This window comes from Nymphalis io, chromosome 12, assembly GCF_905147045.1.
Source record: "Nymphalis io chromosome 12, ilAglIoxx1.1, whole genome shotgun sequence".
In the NCBI taxonomy this organism is placed as follows: Eukaryota; Metazoa; Arthropoda; class Insecta; order Lepidoptera; family Nymphalidae; genus Nymphalis; species Nymphalis io.
The window spans coordinates 11,749,850-11,764,466 of record NC_065899.1 but is presented as its reverse complement, the minus strand read 5'-3'; the positions used below and the strand labels follow the sequence as shown (position 1 = coordinate 11,764,466).

The 14,617-nt window shown below is 31.9% G+C and overlaps 2 protein-coding genes across 2 annotated transcripts; one reads left to right on the top strand and one right to left on the bottom strand.

The window, feature by feature from the left end:
• Positions 1-257: 257 nt before the first annotated feature.
• LOC126772506 (replication factor C subunit 3) lies at positions 258-1,610 on the bottom strand. The gene has a single exon (XM_050492903.1). It carries the CDS (start codon positions 1,524-1,526, stop codon positions 459-461), a length of 1,068 nt encoding a protein of 355 aa, XP_050348860.1. The 5' UTR covers positions 1,527-1,610; the 3' UTR covers positions 258-458.
• Positions 1,611-2,019: 409 nt separating this feature from the next.
• LOC126772496 (beta-secretase 1-like) lies at positions 2,020-10,035 on the top strand. Its single transcript, XM_050492889.1, has 9 exons — positions 2,020-2,349; positions 2,482-2,601; positions 3,215-3,367; positions 4,083-4,257; positions 5,032-5,297; positions 6,735-6,809; positions 8,243-8,350; positions 8,775-8,909; positions 9,062-10,035. Exons 1-9 carry the CDS (start codon positions 2,215-2,217, stop codon positions 9,371-9,373), a joined length of 1,479 nt encoding a protein of 492 aa, XP_050348846.1. The 5' UTR covers positions 2,020-2,214; the 3' UTR covers positions 9,374-10,035.
• Positions 10,036-14,617: the final 4,582 nt, after the last annotated feature.

Genomic DNA, 14,617 nt, shown 5'->3' with positions numbered 1-14,617 from the left:
AAAAAAATCATGTACACAATTTGTTCGCAGTATTATCTAAATCTGGGCTTTTTACATGAGCAATATGATGATTCCAAAGGGATTTTTATGAGCCTACTTAAATAGTTTTATTTTTTAAACCTTTTACCTAATTACTATTAGATATATGGCATAAAAAATTTAAATTATTGCTTGAATTATATCTCTTATTTTAAAATAAACAAAAATTCATAATTTATTCATGTATAATTTTTGATAATCTATAATTTCCCAGAAGTTTAATAATCAAATACATTTTTATAAAGAACATTTTTATTAAATATGAAGGACGTGGCGGAACTCAACTGGATGCTGATGGTGGGGAACCGAGAGCTTAGGCATTCCTTTCGGCTTATACTCATCATTTAATTTTGATTGGCCGATGTTGATGTTGAAGATTTTTGCTTTAACCATCCATGGTATATCAATATAAACAACAATTAAAATGCATCACCAAGGGATTCTTCAACAAATTTCTTATAAATGGCCATAAATTTGGCAACAAAAGCTTCAAGATGAAATATGGGCTTATTTCCAAGCCTCATTCTATGCTCAAATTGAGCTGCATGATTTGCAATTTGACATTTCATAGCCATGTCACAATTACGTACAAGCTCTTTCAACAAACCAGCAAAAATTATATCTGGTGGGATCCCATGAATTATCAGCTCATACAATTTCTGTCTTACTTCACCAAGTTTTTTAGGAGATTGTTCGGATAATGCCATTGATGCAGTGTCTCTTATGAATATCTGCCAGTCGGGTTCTGGTACTTTTTGATCAGGAGTAAATGGGTATTTTTGGACTTTACACGACTCGCACATCAATAATGCCCGTCGCAAATTTCTGTCCGCGCACTTTGCAATACGCGTCGCCAATTCGCTTGGTAAGCTTAAACCCTCTTTTTTACAAACTGCTTGTAAAACACTAACAATTTCAGTTTCTGTCGGTGCGGGTACTCTTATTGTCAAGCAACGTGATCTAATGGCTGGAATGACCCTCGAAATTGAGTTAGCTATAAGAATAAGCCGACATGTACTTACGTATTTCTCCATTGTACGTCGCAATGCATGTTGGGCATCTTTCGTTAAATCATCAACTTCATTCAATATTACAACCTTAAACTCACGTTGGCCAGAAGAATCTATTTGATGTGTTTGCGCTACATTCTTCACCAAATCCATGATAACAACACGATCATGTATCCCAACATCGGTTGGATTAACTTCAATGTGATAATTACTGCTTACAGTCATAATTTCAATTTTCTTATTTGAAGGCGTTGTAAAATGCATAGTTTCTTGTCGTAAACGTTCAGCTCCAGAACCGTATAATTCTCTTAATAGGCACATAATTCTTGTTTTTTTACCGGCTCCTGAGGGTCCGTAAACAAGCAAGTGGGGAAAGTCACTTTGTTGAACAAGATTTTTTAATCTTAGAGCTTGGTCTTTGTGATAATCTAACTTCATTAAATCTCTCGGTCGATGTTTATCCACCCAAAGACTCATTTTGGTATTTAACTTTATTCCCAATTATTCAAACTACGTAAACATAAAAAAACTTTTAATTTTTATTTATTTTGACATATTACCTCAACGAAGATGAAAGAAGTTAAAAAAGGCGCCAATAGTATCTATTGTTTTGGCTGTCAAATTTACTAAGTTACCAGCTGAGCAAAATTAAATTAAATTAAATGTAATGTGGTAACTTCAAACTTAATATAGATTAAGAAATAATAATAAATACAAAATAATAACATATTAATATAACGTTATATATTTTATAATTGCCATTTCCATTTTCAAAAAAATATTTCATTCTTTTTTTAGATACAATTTTACTTTTATCAAGATATTTTTCAATGAAATATAGCAATGCGTTTGATTCAGTATGGCTGTATGGTGATATACGTTTAGCCTATTAAAGAATAATTAAATAAAAAAAACTAAAAGTTGACAGCAAGTGTCAAATGAAGTACTATGTACAAGTACAAGTACCAACTTGGAGTAGCACTTAAAACTCAAGTTTGCTGAGTCTACGCAGTCAATAGAAGCCACTCAAAATCTTTAGACAAAACGTAGTACTAGGACTTCAACATAAAGTACATAGCTACTGTGAATATGCCACCACCCTTACTTGAATAAATCAGTTATATTTATAATTACAGTTTAATGACAGTATGATCTCAGAGCAATAATGTTTATAACAAGTTTGTGTTATTTTTTTCTGCTTATTATTTTTAACAAATCGTATTGCGAAGAATTCAATCTTTACGGGGACGCTGGCCAAGCTTATGCTTTGGAAATTAAAATTGGACATCCTGAACAAAAGGTAAAAACTAAAAATGCTCAGACAACATTCGAACAAATATATTTTTAGTGACTTATGTCATCCGTAATGTTTCCTTAACAAAATATGCCCATACTTCGATCGAAAAAATAAGTTGATTTTTTTTATTTTCAGTTAAGTGTTTTAGTGGATACAGGCAGCACTACACTGGCTATTGCTTCTTATGCTAGAAAAGACAGTAATAAATATTTTCGTTGTGAAAACTCCACAACCTTAAACAACAGTGGTAAAGAGGTATGTTTTATTGACCCTCAATAAGTATTTTTAAATTAAACTCACTTAACCTGACATATGATAGCTATTGCACTTGTAAGGGTTCAGGCTGCTCCTTCTATCCTATATTTAATTAATGACTTCTCTTGTAATAGAACATATCAATCATTATATTCAAAAATATAATGCAATTGTATAATTTTAATTATATAATTAAGTATTCATTAGTATTTTCAATTAAATATAGAGGAAAATACAAACTTATTCAATAATTTGGAAGTTATCTAATTAATTTATATAATGAAAATTATAAAAAATAAATAAAATTTACAAACTAAAGAAACATACAAGTTAAGTAAATACACACTGTCCAAAAGCTTGTGCTTTGGAATTGTACATAGCACACTTGTGCTAATGTACTTCTAAATTGCTAGACTTAATTTAAGAATTAGTTATCATGACAATTAATTTGTTAATAATTTACGACCCTACTTATTAACATTATTTAGTGGCTGTTTTGTTTTACATTGATGTCTATCTTTATGTCGTTATTCATTTGACATTCAAAATAATAAGACAGGAATATATCGATAATAAAATTTATTGGTAATGTCATTACGGTAAATATTTTTAGGTGCAAGCAAAATACTCTCAAGGGACATGGGTTGGGCACTTAGCATCAGATCTTGTAAAATTTTCATCACTGAATTCGGTACCAGAAGTTAGGTGTGATATTGCTCTTATAACGAGGAGTCATAAGTTTTTCATGAATGGATCAGGATGGCAGGTAAGGTATTATTGAATATTACAAAAAGATATAGTAAAAATATTTAAAAAAATATATTTTAATGTAATTATAAAATTGATTGATAGATAAATAGATAAAACCAGAAATAGATTACATACAATATAATGAAAAGATATAAAATTGTATCTTAGTATCTTTCCCAATGATTGTCATATATGACAATCATTGGGAAAGATACTTTTCACTTTTTAGAAAGATTATTTATAGTAGCTGTTTTGTTTGCATCTGTGTTTGAGCACACACTTTTGCACAATAATATGTTCTATAAATTTGCCTAGTATCCCTTGATATTGACCACCGTGGCAAAATCAGACAGGAAGGCATCATCATCCCAATAAATAAATACTATGAAATATGATTACAATTTTTTTTTACTATAATTAATGGGAATACAGATTATATTGCCATTTTCATTATTTAGAATTGTATGGATTTCTTATGGCCCTAATTAGTCACTTAAATGAGGTTTTTACTGAATAAAGTACGACTATAAGAATAACTTGTGTTTATCTTGTCTAAAACATAAGATCTTTAAAGGACCTTAATTCTCATGAGAAAATGTATTAAAGCTTGTTTGTAAATATATAATAAATATATTATGGTTGGTCTAAGATTTGAAAGAGAGGAGAAAGTATTCTTATAAATTAATAATTATTGAAATCATCTAATTTATAACTTATGCATATGGTTTTAGGGTCTTCTTGGCTTGGCATATTTACCTGTAGGTGCTTGGGGTGAGAATGTGGTAGTTGGGTCGTGGTTGGACTCCGTTGAAAAAAATTTAAATAAACCAATGTCATTCCAACTCAAATTATGCGGTGTTCAGAGTTTAACAAATGCCACGCACTATGGAAAATTTGAAATGTTTGGTAAGTATAAGAATTATAAGCATATAAGAACCCCTAAGAATTGTTTCTTTACCAGTGAGAAGTAACAAAAAAATTTTCTGCTGTCATAAAGTTAAAATGCTGGCATAAAGTTGGTAAAGCTCAGTCCTCATCTTCTGTGAATTCAGGTTCTTTAGAGTGAGAGGTGAATACATAAGGTGTCTCATAAAATTAGAGATATTACATTGAGTTCCATCTGAACATTTGATCTTAAATCTTCACTCACTTTTTTAAATCATAATAATAGAATGTAATAAATAGTTTGGTATCAAAATAGTAAAGTGAAATAGGTATCTCAAGTACGCAGAACTAACATATGAAGATGACTTATAATGGTGCGTGCCGGTTTTTGTCGGTAAGGGATTTGATACCATTCCAAAATAACAATAATCCCTCCGCACATTTGAAGTTACCGGACGCTACGCACTTGTCTGCGCTTCCGCAGATGGCTTTCATCCAACGGAGCGTGGGTACGGTCTCTTCCGGGTCTGTCTTATAAGACGCAACGGAAAACCACCTTGACATGTATTTGAAGTTATTGTAATTTCGACCTAACTATGATTTTATTTTTACCCAATTTTGACCAGTCTTTCATTTTCAATACCTTTACTAGTGGATTAGTTTTCCGCTACCATGCAGCTTATAAGATGTTGCTGCATTATCTTAGTACACTTTCTTAGTCTTAAAAGAACTCTTAACATTTTAATCAAATTATTTATTAAATAATAATCGTTATATGAATACTTTCAATTTCAGACGACAGTATGACAAAAAGTGGAGTTATATATCGTACACCAATTTTACGGAAGAGATGGTATGAAGTCGGTGTTCTAGCTGTCAGAATATCTTCACCAACGAACAAGTCTACGAATACATCGTTGAAATATTTTGAGAGCAACCAGACTACCGATAATGGTGCCGACAGTAATTACAGGGAAACATGCATAAAGCTAAATGAAGAAAAGAGTATTGTTGACAGCGGTACCACTAACATAAGGTTACCAGACGTCGTTTTTAGAGAGGCAAGTATATTATTGCTTTGTATATCTCAAGACAAATAAACAGCTTTGATTTGATGTGATATCATTGGTAGTCTTGAATAATTTATGGTTTTCATTATCGATTCATGAAAAAATGTCATTTTGAATTACTCAATTCAATTCTCTTTATTAAATAAATTATATCATAATAAGGTTTGTTATATATTTAAATGGGTAAAAACGCTTTATGCGTGAATAAGATGCAGATAAATCAGCTTGGAAATGTGTTTTTCATTTGTAGTAGTATAACACACACAGCTACAAAAACCGACATAAACCAGTTTGCGCCAGTTATTATCTTAGTATTATTTTCTTACTGATTAGTTCATAATAAACTTATGTCACAATGTATGAAAAATTTAATGTAATAACTATAGAGGTATGGATGAATGTTTGTCTAAATGCTATTCAAGAGGAAAAGTAATTTCAGGGTAAGACTTTAGATACAATATCAGAAAGAATGATTTGTAACATAAATGATTTATGGGATGAAAGCGAGGGTGAGGATAACAACCAATTTCTACAGTTGAAGACCTTCATGATAATATTATTACAAAATATTAATATAAATTATAAATGACGTTTAATATGTATAACCTGTAAAAAATATAATAATTATTTATTCTCTACTGGTGGTAGAGCTTTGTGCAAGCTCGTCTGAGTAGGTACCACCCACTCATCAGATATTCTACCGCAAAACAGCAGTACTCGGTATTGTTGTGTTCCGGTTTGAAGGGTGAGTGAGCCAGTGTAATTACAGGCACAAGGGACATAACATCTAAGTTCTAAAAGTTGGTGGCACATTGGTGATGTAAGCGATGGTTAACATTTCTTACAATGCCAATGTCTTTGGGCGTTGGTGACCACTTACCATCAGGTGGCCTCGCCCGCCTTCCAATTCTATAAAAAAAAAAATTGTCTGCTGACGGTGCACTAATACAAACTGAAAAACATCTCCGAAGTGATTTGTCTGGAATAAAAATGAGTATGATTTCAATTTATTACTCATCTTATACATTAAAATAGATCAGATAAATTCATTTCTTACGCAACTGTGTTATAGTAAAACAGTAACAGTCTGTTAATGTCCCACTGCTGGGCTAAGGCCTCCTCTCCCTTTTTGAGGAGAAGGTTTGGAGCTTATTCCACCACGCTGCTCCAATGCGGGTTGGTAGAATACACATGTGACATAATTTCAATGAAATTAGACACATGCAGGTTTCCTCACGATATTTTTCCTTCGCCGTCAAACACGAGATGAATTATAATCTCAAATTAAGCACATAAAAATTCAGTGGTGCTTGCCCGGGCTTGAACCCACGATCATCAGTTAAGATTCACGCGTTCTAACCACTAGGCCATCTCGGCCACTGCGTTATAGATTTTCCATAAATTAATTGTCCTTTTTTTGTCATCTAGGTGGTGAATGAACTTCGTAGTGCAGCTCAAACGTCGAATATTCTAATTCTAGACGAATTTTGGTATCACGGAGAGGTAAAATATACTAATATATACTATTATTTCTTCTCTTATATAAAAATCCTATCTTCAGGTATCCTGCTTCCCCCTTCCTTCTTAAGTCCACGCGAGCTGGTTCTCGATGTCACCGCCTAACTGTGACATCAATTCCATCGCGCACAAAGAAATATGGCAACTCCTTTCTTTGTCGCACTTCCAAAAAATGGAATTCCTTACCAGCTCACGTGTTCCCCCTCCTCTTACAACCCGGGTTCCTTCAAACGAGGCGTGAAGAGGCATCTTGCGGGCCGGCAAGGCGGGGACGGCTAGTGGAGAACATTCTTCCCGACTGTACTGGCCGTCGTCGCGTTTGGACTCTACTACCCCTTACCATCAGGTGGAGTAGTCATTTGCCATTCCGGCGCTTATAAAAAAAAAAAAAAAAAAGTATAATTTTGTCTGAATTATATTTTTTTTCTCTTGAAAGAGAGAGATCTCTGAATCGGGTAGCTTCAAGTTCAAAAGAATATTTTATCAATAATTCATATTATGTTGTTTGTTTTAAATATGTACACGAAGGAAACAGTAATGACGATCGTCTTTATTTCCATTGATATAATTTTTCTGGCGTCAGTATATTGTACATTTAATTCCAATGCATATATCCAAACCTGCTGATTCTTTTAGACAGAAGCGGATTTCATACCTTGGCTACCCTACGCCTATGGAAGATAGCTTCCCGTAAAACACGAAAACTCGAATGATATATAAGAATTAAATTAGGTTTTTCTATAGGTGCTATGGACATGCTTTTGGGTTTACAGAAAGGGCGATTTGCCGCTCTCTAAATTTTGGTGCCCTAAGCCTTTAAAGGGCCTTTTCCGTCTATAGGAAAATCCGTCCCTGCTCGCAGGCATGACTGTCAAAATGAAACAAATCAAGAATCAAAATTATCCATAACCTTTTAGTAAAAACATTTCTAATTTCTCACCACATTTTGTGGATCATAATCATGATCCACCAAATGTGGATGAGCCGAGATGGCCCAGTGGTAAGAACGCGTGAATCTTAACCGATGATCGTGGGTTCGAACCCGGGCAAGCACCACTGAATTTTCATGTACTTAATTTGTGATTATAATTCGTCTCGTGCTTTACGGTGAAGAAAAAACATCGTGAGGAAACCTGCATGTGTCTAATTTCACTGAAATTCTGCCACATATGTATTCTACCAACCCGCATTGGACCAGCGTGGTGGAATAAGCTCCAAACCTTTTCCTCAAAAAGGCAGAGGAGAGCTTTAGCCCAGCAGTGGGACATTTACAGGATGTTACGACGAATCATAACTCATGCTGGCCGTTCAAAACGTACAATACAACCCTCGCTTTTAGAAATATCCTGTACACGAAGAGTATTGGAGCTAGACATAGACAAAAGAGAGCAGCTTTATATTTCATTGAACTTTTTCAGGCTGCCTGTTGGCCCGAACCTCAAGAATGGTCACTACCATCAATAGCGATTGATCTTCTTAGTACGGACGCGGATAATCAGTATTTCACCCTGGTAATTCCACCACAGGTATATATATTTTTTTACAATATAATTATATTCGAGGTTTATTTTTATATACACATAGATATATATTGATATTAAATATAGTATAGGAAGGCGGACGGGTAAGTGTCACTACCGCCCATAGATATTGGCGAAGTAAGAAATATTAAGTGCTTTGTAAAATGTTTGGCGAATAAAAAAAAAACACACACACACACACACACAGATTATTTTAGAGCTGAACCAGTGATGTCATGCCATGCCAAATCAAGGTCATATTTGTTTATTTATTTTTTCCTTTGATATTAGAATATGGTCTGCTTAGTATTATTTCGATTATCGGTCATCACTGTGAAGATGAAACCAATCCAGTGAAATCCTTAAATCTGACGTCATTCGTCGTAATATGTAATTTGTATCGGATGATATATTAATATTTATTTTCTAGAACTTCATGCGAGTTGTAACCGCTCGTAACAACAGCGGGGAAGGGGGTACCGTTTCGGAGTTCTGCTACAAATTAGGCCTCGAGGCTGGTGGAAAAGAAACTGTGCTAGGCTATACGGCCATGGAAGGATTACAGGTAAGAAAATGTTATTTATAACTACGCCTTTTTTAATTTGTCATTTAATTTAATTGAGCAATCATTTAAAAATCAGCAGATAATTTTCATATATATTTATTATAACTGTTTAAATAAGAACACAATATAGGTATTTTTTTTTTAATTTCAAGGTACTATTTAATAGATCAGCCGGTTGGATTGGCTGGCAACCTTCCAACTGTGGACCCAAAGCTCATATAACGGGACCTCATAACTACTCCATGTCTCTCTCACTTTTATGCCAGCTCACCAAACCCGTCCCAGATGTAGCAGTGTCAATAAAAGCAGCTCAATGGACCCTATGTGCCATATCAATTATAGCAGCCGCGGTTTTATTATATTTATTAGCACCATGTATTAAAATGTTCCTTGTGAGACCACTGCCTAGGTCCCAACAGATTTCTTTGTCTCAAGCGGCGCTAGTTGAACAAGAAGCCTCATAATTTTATTTTATATCAATAATGTAAAACAAAATTGATTTATATAATCATATTGCATTTAAAAACTTACACCTTAAAAAAACAGAATCCACAAGAATCTTTTTGATTAATGATCGCTGGTAAACATTTGTCTATTATACATATTTAATGCAATTATTTACAAAAATAACACGCTTAATGATTCCTGAACTGAAAAAAAAATAAGATCGTATGAAAGGAGATCATCAAATATTTGTGTTGCCATTTTTGTCGGCTTGGAATGAATATTTTTTTTTAATTTAATTTTTTTATGGCATTTTTTATTATGCTTATTTAATAATAGAATCTCTTTTTTTCCTTTGAAAAAAACATTGATCTCCATCCTTTAAAATAATAATGGTGCCTATATTTCTTAGGATATTTATTATTAAAATATGCAGCAATCACCTTTAAATGTTAAAAAGTGTATGAAAATCTGTTTTGTTATAAGTCCTTTTGAATTTGAGTGAAATTTTTGATCATGAATTTATAGTATTACTTTATTTTTATTTATTTAAATACAATAATTATGTTTAATCATACATTATGTACTTACCAAACTGACTACAAGGTGACCATATTTTTATTTTTATACATAGGTTTTTATCATTTGACCTAAACAATCTAAACGACCATTGAAAAGTAATGTTTGGCAAATTTTTATTGCGACAATTTATTGTTTTATTTATAAAAAATCAAATATTATAACAAAATTTTTGATTATCACATGTTATGGAATCTCTTGGTGTGAAATCATATTTCTTCGAAATTATGTAATGTTTGACAAACAATGATTATTATTAGTGTTTAACAGCTGGTGATAATTTTTTAGTCAAAATTTTAAGTGTGTGTTATTCGAAACCTTACTTCTGATTAAGATGTGTGTTTTTATTATAATTAGAAATGTCAAATTAAAAAAAAAACCCTTGACGAAGTTATTGCCAAAATGCAATGTAAGGCATGCATTCTCGACTAAAAATAAGAATGTATGTGTAAAGATGTGAAACAATAATTATTATACAGTTATTTTTTTGCATAACCAGGTTTATTTAATCGTTTGTGATTATATTATAAAATGATTGTATTTAAAGTAAGCACAGACTTTTCGAAATAAACGTGTTCTTAACGTCGCACAAATTTTATGAAAGTTGGCGAATAAAAAATAGAAACTTAGACTATGAAATTATGCACATGTGTTAAATAAAAATTGAGAATTTTTAGTAATAAGTAATTAATGTTAGTTAGACAATGAAGAATTGTGATGTGATTTTTTTTTATAATTTAATGGCTCTGGAGAGTCCATATACAGCCATTTTAGAGTAATGTGTTTTTACAAATGTCAGTTGCTTTTTGTTTTAAATGCAAAGGTCAAAAGTATTATGCTCGTATTTAAACCACATTAATTTATGTAGAATATTTAGTTAAATTTTTCTGTGAAATGACAGCTGTCTTTTTTAAATGTATGTCATTTTCACTAAGATTAAAATTTTGAATGCAGAATGTTAATTTTTTTGTGACTGAATAATATTTGTAATGCGAAATTTAGGTTAATATTGTTTTTTTTTAATAATTTAATCTAAATGTATGTTTAAGGCAAACAATTGAAAGTTAGTTGATTATATAAAATATATTAAAGGATGAGTAATTTCTTTGATATGTTTTTTAGTAACAAATCAATTTATTTTCAATTTATTTTTTTATATCAAATTTAAATCTAGTGTGATGTGACCTAAGAAAATTTACAAAATAAAACCTAAAATCTCCAGTAACGTGAAAGCTTTCGTCTAATGATTATTAAATATTTGAATTAAAATAAAATTAGGCCAAAATATAGTCATAGCGTAATTAAATTAGCGGAGCTAGTATTTCGGATATGTATAATATATTTTACTGATTAAAAAGAATAAAATTTTAAAAATTAACACTTTTACCTGACACACTTAATATTTTTCTATCTTCAGGCACTTTTACAACACCGTATATAAATAAGGTTGCAATAGAATTAGGTAAATTAGTTACTTACGAAAATTAGGGAACTATGTGTTTTCTGATTTATTTAATTAATGATATTTCGGGAATCTTATATACTCGTATGTCAATATATAATTCAGTACAATTGGCATACTCAATGAAATCGGCAATATAAAACCATTCAACCAATTTACAATATTTGTCTTTTACTTAACATAAATGCAAATTTAATAAAACAGTCGTACAGGCGTAATTGTCGTAAACACCAACCTTGTTGTTTAGCGGGCGATTAGTCAAACAATGCTGCGTCTTCTTCTTTCAAATGTTAAATCAATAATGTCAGAAAGATCGAAATCAGTGTTTAACAAAACAGCTGCTAACTAACGTTTATAAAAGGCTGTTATAGTTGCCGCTGTAGTATTACTAGAGTGAGACTAAATATACAATGTCGTGATTTTTAGTGACTTAATGAAGATTTGTAAACAAGATATTGCCAACTACTCTATTGGAAAAGCACGATATTAAAATAGCGACGGTCTAGACGCATTGCGTTTGATTAAGATCTCTTTAGCGAAATAGCGTAATAATTGCTTTCAGATAATGTTTTTCTATTACAAATAAATCAATACATATTCAATTAACGGACAGGAAGTCTTACAACGGAAAAACAAGACACAAATCGTAGAAATGTTTTGATCGATTGTACTCTCATGTTTCCTCTGATTTATACATATAGTTTTAATTTGACAACTCCTGAAGTTGGCTATGTCGCTAGATTTTTATGCGTTCAATCGATACGTAATGAGGTATCACATTTTGTGCCACTTATGTCCGGTCGCTGAGAGAATTTCTGACAGTTTATCAAATGTATTGTGATATCATTTTAAAAATATTATTATCATTAATGTGTCCAACTAACGAACGATATCATTAAAAGCAATAATATAATTACGTTAAATTACAGTAAATATTATAATTTTATGATTATATATTTAACTGACAGATGTCAGAAATGTCATTCTCTCATCGGCCGGACTTTAACCGTCAATACATGTAGACATGTTGTAAAATTTTGTGACAACCCAAAGAATCGAATCTTCAAAATTGTGATTAAGAGTGATTTTAGTGTTCGTTTTTTTAATATGTTTCTTGTGTGACGTTGTGTGGCGGCACTCCATATGGCGTAGCGTGTTTGCTTATTTGCATTAAGTGACGGAATACGACAATGTTTATAGAACATATTTGATTATATTTGATCGTATGTGCCGTTTGCACAAATATGGGAAATAAACCAGGCAAGTGCGTGTTTCCGTCCACTTGTCGGTTTTCAGTAACACGTCAAATTTAAGGCCAACGTTTTCGTTGGCCATCCAAGCTTGGTTCCCTAAGTGATAGTGTATCATTCTTGCCTTCATCGTTGTCAAAATAATTGTAAATTAGCAAATATTTTGACATGCTTGAGTTATTTGTGGATGACGTGTCATTAATATTTGGACTATCATGTATTTGGTTACACAAAGTGATATCGATACGCGAACACGTTAAGCCCAGTGTAGTGCCGCCTTTAGATTAATAAGTAGATAGAAGTTATTAAATTCTTTATTGTCATTTGTGATTTAATAACAATTTTTTTTTTCAAGAAGCTTCCTATTGTGATGAGGAATAAAATAAGTGGATGAATTTTTATCGAGTATATTTTTTTTTTGCAATAAACCGATGTTAATGAAAGGGCAAGCATTAATTTGTATATTTTTATGTCCATTTACTCTTATTGAACAGTATTTTTGTATTACTGATATCATACTGTTTTTACTTAAGCGTGTAAAGTGTTTAATTAGTTGAAAATTTAAGTAAATAATCTTCGAATAGAATGTTTAATATGTTTGTCATTTGTTTATTTAAGCTTGCCATAAAATTAAATATATTAAGGATATAAAACGATAAATATGACATGAATTGATTTTGACTGAATATTATGTTTTTTTTTTATGTGATTTAATTATAACAGGCTACGTATTAGAATCGTATCATTCAAGAATTAATTAGTTGTTTGTTTTTACTGCCTCGTTGGTCTAGTGACCAGTGTATAAGGCTGCAGATTACGAGATAATGGGTTCAAAACCAGGGCCAAAATAAAATTATTGGTTTTTTTTTCAAAAACATTATCAGTGGTACCGCGATGTTTTAAACTTACTCCCATGCCTCGAAAAAGCACGTAAAACGTTGTTTACCCTCCTGACGTCGACGGTATCCTAAGCCTCACAGGAGGTTCAGCCTTACAGGAGGCACCCTTAGGACACTCGTATTCTGAGCCCTTAAATCGGCTCCCAACATCTGACTAAGTATTTTTAAGACACGCCCCCCGCCCGGTGACGCTGTCGAGGTCATTTGGGCCAACAGCAACAGGTTATTTCGAAAAAGGGCTGTTGCTTCTTCGCCTAAAATCTCCGGTGATGCCGAAGATTGCTGTTCTATTTGATTATGAGAGTGATTACTATAATAAACCTATTGGTACACCTGTTAGTTGTTGAATGATACTTTTTATAATATTATAATAGCATTATTAACATTTTGAAATAAGGAATTTAAAACTTGTATCGTGAGTAAAGTGACCAATTAGGCAAAAGGGTTTATAAGATAAATCTTATCGAATATTAGATAACATCTTATATTTGCAATAAATAATTGAATTGTAAGTGGTTTTTTTTTTATTCCATCCCCCATAATTAAGTTCGACGTATCCATAATTGTTTACATTCAATTTGAAATTAGTTTTTCTTGATTTTTTTGTCGATAAATTTAATTGTAAACTATTTATTTGTTTTCAATCATAATTTCTGAAAATAAATTTCTTGCTGATTCTCATCGGTACTGATTACCAAAACTTTTTTTGATTTTGTTTTGATTGAAAAAATCGCAGGAGCCTAAACCGTGGGCGTAATCTAGTTTTTCAATATTTCTAAGTCCGCTGTGTTCAAATTGTTTTTACATCAACGAACAACGATTATATGTATAATATAGTCTAGTATTGTCTATATAGTATAACAGATTGGACTCTATACAATAATATGTTAGTTAATAAAATATTTAAAAAAAACAATTGAAAGAGAACTGGGTTTCAATTCAATCGCAGTGATTTTCCAGTCTAGCTTTCCATTTAACACCATTCGCTTGTCCTTTTCCCGCTTATTTGGATTCAGTGCAAAACGCAGCGCGTCTTGGTAACTATATCCTATTACAATGAAGAAGATATAAACA